The sequence below is a fragment of the Sebastes umbrosus genome, chromosome 8 (assembly GCF_015220745.1).
Source record: "Sebastes umbrosus isolate fSebUmb1 chromosome 8, fSebUmb1.pri, whole genome shotgun sequence".
NCBI classification, from domain to species: Eukaryota; Metazoa; Chordata; class Actinopteri; order Perciformes; family Sebastidae; genus Sebastes; species Sebastes umbrosus.
The window spans coordinates 24,459,331-24,466,867 of record NC_051276.1 but is presented as its reverse complement, the minus strand read 5'-3'; the positions used below and the strand labels follow the sequence as shown (position 1 = coordinate 24,466,867).

The 7,537-nt window shown below is 42.9% G+C and overlaps 1 protein-coding gene across 2 annotated transcripts in view; it reads right to left on the bottom strand.

Annotated features, from left to right (window-relative positions):
- The window catches only part of LOC119493538 (leucine-rich repeat transmembrane neuronal protein 4), a 52,723-nt gene extending 48,276 nt beyond the window's left edge, over positions 1-4,447 (bottom strand). Inside the window, exons 1-3 of one of the 2 annotated variants that reach the window (XM_037778918.1) lie at positions 3,763-4,447; positions 3,450-3,570; positions 1,429-2,972 (exon numbers count right to left, since the gene is read on the bottom strand). In XM_037778918.1, the coding sequence (XP_037634846.1) occupies positions 1,429-2,972; positions 3,450-3,480 (1,575 nt within the window). In that variant the 5' untranslated portion in view covers positions 3,481-3,570; positions 3,763-4,447. Of the gene's footprint in view, positions 1-1,378; positions 2,973-3,449 lie in introns of both variants that reach the window. The other variant, XM_037778920.1, reaches the window with a different exon arrangement.
- Positions 4,448-7,537: the final 3,090 nt, after the last annotated feature.

Sequence of the window (7,537 nt, the reverse complement as noted above, 5' to 3'; positions counted from 1 at the left end):
CCGCCCACCAGCCGGAGCACAGCCAATAGGAACGCTCTCTCTCTGAAATGACCTGTGATTGGCCAAAGTCTTAAGTCACGGGCTAGATTTTTTTAAAGCCTGAAAACAGAGCCAAGAGGAGGTGCAGAAGTCTAGTTTTCTCTCAGGACACTTGAATTATAATATGCTGAGAGGTTGTTATGGAATTTTTTGCCCAATGGTGCCAAAAACGTTCTGCCTCCTGCAGGTTTAATAGTGTCCACGTTGAATAAAGGAAATGAGCTGAGCAAGATACAGCACGGAAGGAAGACGTCTCCTGTGCTTGTAGTCTGACTAAAAGTGCAGCTAAGATTCCAGAGACAAGACGTCTGACCCAACACAACATGTCCTGTTAATCACACTGGCTAATAATAATAAAGAAGATGCTGGTCAAAAGAAGACAGATACATAGCATTAGAGGGAAAAAAGATTACACAGGCAAAAAAAAAAGTGCCTAATTAAGCATTAGCAAATTGATTAGTCTTTCTGTCAAGGCTCAATCCCTCAGTGCCGTACACCGGTTCAGAGTCAGCCATGTGACGGAGTCTGGCTTTAGGATGAGAAATTAAACTTTTTTGGGACTAAAGTTTCACTTTTGTAGCCGAATACTTTCTTTATCTTCCATGAGATTAAACAAAAGCAGCATAATGAAGTTTGTTACTGCGGTAAAGCCAGACAGAAATCGAGCCCAAATGCATAATTTATCTTTTATTTGGCTGCAGGCCTTTATGGTGTTCTCCAGCCTGCGGTGGCTTTTTGAACTTTGTAAATTAAACTCCTGAGTAAAATCTTAAGTACATGATTGCTAGAGGCAGAAAAAGGAGAATGGGATATATGATCAGCTGGTATGAGTGCAAATATTAACATATTAACACAAAACAAATAGCAAAACTCACACGACTGGTGCGTTTGCTACTACAGCTGTTGTAGCAAACCCACAGGATAGGAGAGGACCACCTGCACGGTGACTTGATCTAATCATTTTTTATCATTTCATTCTGGACGGCAAAGCCATTTGTGAATAAATAATAGGCTGGATGATAATACGTAGATTCATCAATGAGCTCTCTGGTTTGTGTCAGGAATGAAAGATGAACCCACTTTGTGCATCTTTCTGTATGTTAAGTCCTCCAGGGAGAGGAGCTGCCACTGCAGTTTCAGCTAATGGGAATCATATTTCAGCAATAAAACTGTATGATTCAGAGCAACAGCTGGGTAATCATATGGAACTGAACAAACCCAGCGTGCTGTAGAACAAGTCACCGTGCGCTGACCTCTGCTTCCTTATCCCAAAAACAGACAAGAGGAAGAGGAGGAGGAGAGAAAAAAAAATTTCTCCGCGGATTGTTAGAAAATTTACCTCTCATGCCTTCGCAGTGGAAATGGATTTTTGGAGGGCAACGGTCATACCTCACATTCCCTGGAGCCTGAGATGGTGTATGTGTAAGGTCCTGTCCCATTAACCAGCACATCCATAGTCTCTGAGTGTGAAGGCTTGTAGTCCACATAGTACTCTTGCAGCGGCGAATTGAGGGAGCGCTCGGTGTCCCGTGCCTTTTTCTGCCGCTTTTTAACCGCCGAGCGCTGCTGAAGCTGTTTGATGCTGCTGGGGTAGCGCTTCCACGAGACGTAGATTACCAGGAGAATTATAGCCACGGATAAGAGGAGGGCCATGCTGCCGGCTATGATCTTGTGGAAGGACACATACTCAGTGTCTGGCAGGGAGATGGTGGGGGAGGCCTCGGAGGGAGTAGGGGAAGCTGTCCTGTTCCAGATCAGCTTCTTATCCGCCACAGACTGTGTGGGGAGAGGCGGCAGCAGCTCAGGTTGGAACGCAGAAGTGAGGGGCGATGTCGTCGAGGGCACGGGGGCCGGCGTCGCCGTGCAGATGTTGTAAGTCTCCACCACATCGGTCACTTTCTCTCCTTGTGCCTCCTTGGGGCCGGCACAAATCATAGTGGACTCCTTGTTGCCCTTAAAGTCCTTGAGCCAGGCCGCCAGGGGACATATGTTGGGGTTGCAGTACCACAAATTACCAGCCAGGCTGATGGTGGTGAGGGAGATCCAAGCCTCCACCGCCTGCTGGGACACATTGCTCAGCTTGTTGGAGTCCAGGTTAAGGGTCTGCAGATTAGGGAGGCATTGGAACGTGCTCGGGTCCAACACTTGGAGCTCGTTGCCAGAGAGGTCCAGCTTTTGCAAGGAGGTCCACATCCACGGCAGGCCCTGGGTCAGCAGTTTGATACGGTTCCACTGCAGATAGAGCGCCCGCAGGTTGGTCAGGCGGGGGAAATGAGCGAAGTTGATCTTGGAGAACTGGTTGTGCTCCAGGTGAAGCTCGATGAGCTTAAGGAGTCCTGCGAAGGCGTTCCGCGTGAGGCTCCGTAGCCTGTTGTAGCCAATATCGAGGAACTCCAGGTTGCGACAGTCGAGGAAAACTCGCATTGGGACCGTTTTTAAGGAGTTCGACCTCAAGTGTAAACTGAGTAGCTTCCGTAGACCCACGAACTGATTGGGCTGGAGAACCTGCATTTTGTTGTAGGAAAGGTCTAGATTGCGTAAATTGGGAACGTCGTGAAACGTGTTGTTTTTCAGCTGCGTGATCTTATTGGAGCTGAGAATCAGCTCCTTGAGCCTCCGTATGCCGTGGAAGGCCTGTCCGTCCACCTCGTTGATGTAATTGTGGTCGAGGTAGAGCCAAACCAGTTGACTCAGGCCTGCGAACTGGTGGGATCTGAGGTTCATCAGGCTGTTGTAACGCAGCGAGAGGCCCTGCGTGCCCACGGACACGTTGCTCGGCACATCACGGAAGGCATTGGACTCGCAGTATATTATTTTCCCGTCACATCTACAGCTCAGGGGGCAGGGACGCTCGCGGATGGCGCTCGGAGCGGCGAGCAGCCAGGCGGGCACCACCACTGTGAACACGAGCCATCTGAAAAGCACGAGAAGTCCTGCAGACACACAGAAAAGTGATCCACTTAAGAGCATAAAAGAGATCAGGACCAATCTTCACAGACTAGACTAGAGAATTAAAACAGAGTGAAATATTACATGAAATCCAGGAACCATTATTATTATAACCCTGTGTGATCTGAGGCATGTGTTTAACAGAGGGGGTTATTTGCAGCACTACTTCATTTGCATCTCTGTGTTCATGGCACATCTAGACATTCATTACCACAGTCAAAGTCTCGCTCTTGAGACATTGGGAAGGAGATTGATAACCACATGCACCATCAGGCATAATCCGTCAAATAGTTGCTGAGAGAAAAAAAACCTCCACCAGATCTCCCCTGGCTGCAGTCATCACTCACAAACCACAGGAGAGCAAAAACACACCAGCAACATCATGCAGCTTTAAGTGATAATCAGGAAAAACCGACTGAAGACTTTTTGCGCAGAAATGCGGTAACAGTGAACACACATACCCATATTAGCGCGGTGTCGGCTCCTCCTCATGGTTCAGGCTCTCTGTTGCATGCGTCCCAGGTCCACATGTCAGACGCACTAACGTTTTGGCGTTTTGTCCAAAATAGTTGGACACGCACCCTGCAGGACGGAAAAAAACACACGCACTTTTTCAGCCAGATCCTCTTTTGCGCACACCTGTCGGAGATGAGTGCAGCTCCAAAAGGTGCGCATCAACCTCCTCTCTCTAGAGTTTTTCCTGCGTTACCGCACAACATCAGCTTGGTGATGCATATCTCTCTCTCTCACACACACACACACACACAGACGCACAGCCACGTTACAAAGCAAACCTCCGATGGATGGATGAACGCGCTCAAGCTCGCAGCCGCACGAGGATGGAACTGTTGAGCGCGTGCTTTGGGAGGCTTTTTAGAAAAGACATTTTTTTTTAGAAAACACCAAATGGAAGTGGCAGAAAAAGACACCGAGCAAGTGAAGAAATGTGATAAACTGGAGGTCCAAAGCACGACAAGTTGGATGTATCCAGGTTGAGATGAGGAGGTGCAGTCTGCTGTGGATTAGAGCCGCTGACCGTGGTGGCATCAAGAATAAATCAGTTGTATAGCAACAGGAATGATGTTGGTGGAGGAGGATTAGACTGAGCTCACTGCTGCTCGTTTGCAGGACGCGAGATGCCCTCTCCTGGTCACTGAGAGACTCTCTGCAGAACCACAGCAGAGTAGAGACCTCATCATTGTCCTCATGAGCAGAGTCTGCATATCAATTAAAGCAGCAGAGGAATGGGGAAGTGTGTTTGCTTCTGCATTTAGACGTTTACTGACAGTCAAAACGCCTCTGAAAACAGCCTGGATTGGAGCATTTTATACAGCTCATGCAGCTGCAGCTCATTGCAGGCTGGAATATGAAAAAAAATAAATAGAAATTACTGAGAAATGTTTGTAACTTTTTGTAACACGCACACATGAAGCATCAACAGTATAGGCCTAGAACCCATTATACAGAATGGCCCTATTTAATACTACATATTATGCATATACATATATATTCCAACAACAAAGATAGATAGATAGATAGATAGATAGATAGATAGATATTTAATTGTGATTAATTGCATGATGTCCATAGTTAATCAACAATTAATCACACAGTTTGTATCTGTTCAAAATGTACTTTAAAGGGAGATTTGTCAAGTATTTAATACTCTTATCAACATGGGAAAGGACAAATATGCTTGCTTTATTTATTTACTATTTATTTATTTATTTATTTATATATTTATTAGGGTTGTCAATCGATTAAACTTTTAATTGCAATTAATCACATGATTGTCCATAGTTAATCGCAATTAATTATATGACTATAACTATGAATTATAACTAATTAATATTTTCCTCAGACCTATTATAAAATTACGAAGAAAAATAATATACGACTAAAATTACAATATATTGAGTTAGAATGCACCAAAAAATGAGCTTCCATGGCCTCCGCCATTTCTGACAACGTAAACAAACACGTGAACTCCGAGCTTTCAGAAACTCTCCGCTTATGAGGTTGTGAATACCACAAGAGGGGGGCGTTATACCTGCATATAGTTTAATGCATTCTTTGCTATTTTATATCCCATATTTACCTGACACAACAGTATAGCCTATAGCCTGTGTTATGTATGATTACATCGTCTGTCTGCAAAGCTGCAGTGTCGGCAAGAATTGTAACTAACAGTGCCCCCTGCTAACTTCAGAGGTTTTACTCTGGATCTGAGGGACTTCTGGTGAACTCTCAGGTGTTAATATGATTCTTAATTAGTGCTGCATTGGCAGGAGGGCCTACAATGAAAAGGTCAACTAAAGCATGAGTTTGTGTTGCCATAAAACACAGTAACAAGCAGGAAAAATGAGTTACATTTTCTTCTACAGGTATATAGGATCCACATATTGGCTATTTCCTATAAAATGTTTCTTAAAAGTGGCAGAAGGCAGAATGTTTTTGGTATCATTGGGCAAAAAAGTTTGCTCCAGCTGGTAGGCGGTGCTTGGTATTTCCTCAACTGATCTCAACATGGCAGCCAGTTCACAAACTTTCTCACTTTACAGCTAAACAGTACACTACAAGATGTTTCTGAAAACATTTGAGGTGAGAAATAGGCATTACAGTAAAAGAATATTGATTCATATTTGATCAGCGCTGCCTAGTTTGACTGTTTGGTCGGACTTCGTGAGTGATTGACAGCTGCTCAGAGACGCAAGACTCCAGCTTGGCTCTGATTGGTTGTTTTCCTCCGGTCTGTGAAATCTTGCAGATGCCATTAGGAGCACCGGAGGACACATGATATTTTCAGATTACCTGTCTCATGCACTACTGTCAGGATATAGTGACCATTTTATAAAAATAACTTTTTTTTTTAATCATATTTGCTCAAATTCCACCAACTGCGGCTTTAATCTACATATTGCTTTTAACTTTTATTTTCTGACTTTTGAAATTGATCCAGAAATATTAAAACAGTATTAAAAAAACTTTTGACTGACAGTGTAGATTCAGAGGAAAACAACAGATGAGTTGCAAAGCGTGTATATTTTTATCTCATTTATTTGGTTTTAAATGTCATTGTTTTAATCCATGCCAAGAAAATAAGTGAAGAAAGCTCAGTGGGTATTTTATCACAACTTGTTGTTGCTGTATTGACGCTGAAATGCGTCAAGCGTAAACAAAGGGTGCTCTCAGAACCTCGTAATGGGACTTTGAGCCAGGGTCAAAGTCATCACTTCTAATGGGTCCCTCTGTCCTGCTACTTAATGAGGAGCGTAATTACCGGTGATGGACATTAATGAACTCAAATTGCAGATAGTTTGTGACGAAGAAATCGGTGGTAACAAAAATAAAACTGATGCATCTAGCACCTCAGCGGCAGTCCCTGATTTAATTTCCATTGTTCGATCAATTAGCTAACTGGAGTTGAAGGACGGGGCATGAACCTACTGTACACACACAAACACTATCTCTCGCACACACACGCACGCACACACACGCACGCACGCACGCACACACACACACACACACACACACATCAAGGTGACTGGGAGAATGGCAAATACATACATACATACAAATTACCCAATACACTATGTGCACAGGTTTGACTGGAGCATATCCTTTAATGTACTCGCATAGATGTGGTCTGATGATGCTTCCAAACTAAGTTTTATTCATTCATTCAATCTTTGTTAGACTCATGTGACTTAATGTGGTACACAAGATTAAGAGAAAAGAACTTTAACAAATACAAAATACATTGAGTAGACTAAAACTAAACATAGCGGCATGTTTGGAGCAACAGATTTTTTCAAATGGACAATAATGTGGATTTTACCTGGTATTTCTTATCTATGTTAGGATTTACGACAAGTAGGCATATGTCTTGTCAAGATATTACTGTCAAAGTAATGCCAAAGTTTTGCAGGAATCTGAATAAAAAAAAAAACTGTTATATATATTTTTGGCGAGAATTTTGTCAAGATATTCTGAGACACATCATTGCTATACTTGCTTTTTAGTAAGCCTTAGTGGGTGAAACTTCCATCAATCAACCCTCTCAATTGTAAGTTCATCGTTATATAATCTGTTTTGTTGCCTAAATCTAAAGAAGCTGTTTTGCTTGTGTTCAAAACATAATGTTTCATTCAGTTTTACGTGTTGCTTTCAAGTTTTTTCAAGTTTCTTCAACTTTTACAACGTTGTAGGGTTAGCAAGCCCGTACTGACCCACATCTATGTAACTTGAATCGGGTGATATAATTGCATTTAAGCACCATAATCTCAACTCTGACCTTTGAATGACATCAATTTTGATTTTTTTTTTATATTAAGAGTGAACTTATTCATTTTAAACTATTGGGCATATTTCCCAAAACTAAAGTTTTCTTCTCCGATGCTTTAGACATAACACACTAATAATGTCATTTTAAATTGTGGTGTGAAATTATGAGAATTGTGTCACCAACAAAAAGTGTATTATTTTGAGGGATCATAAGAGGGTAGATTAGAAAGTTCAATGGCCCGAGAGAGGCGCCCTGAGGTACCCC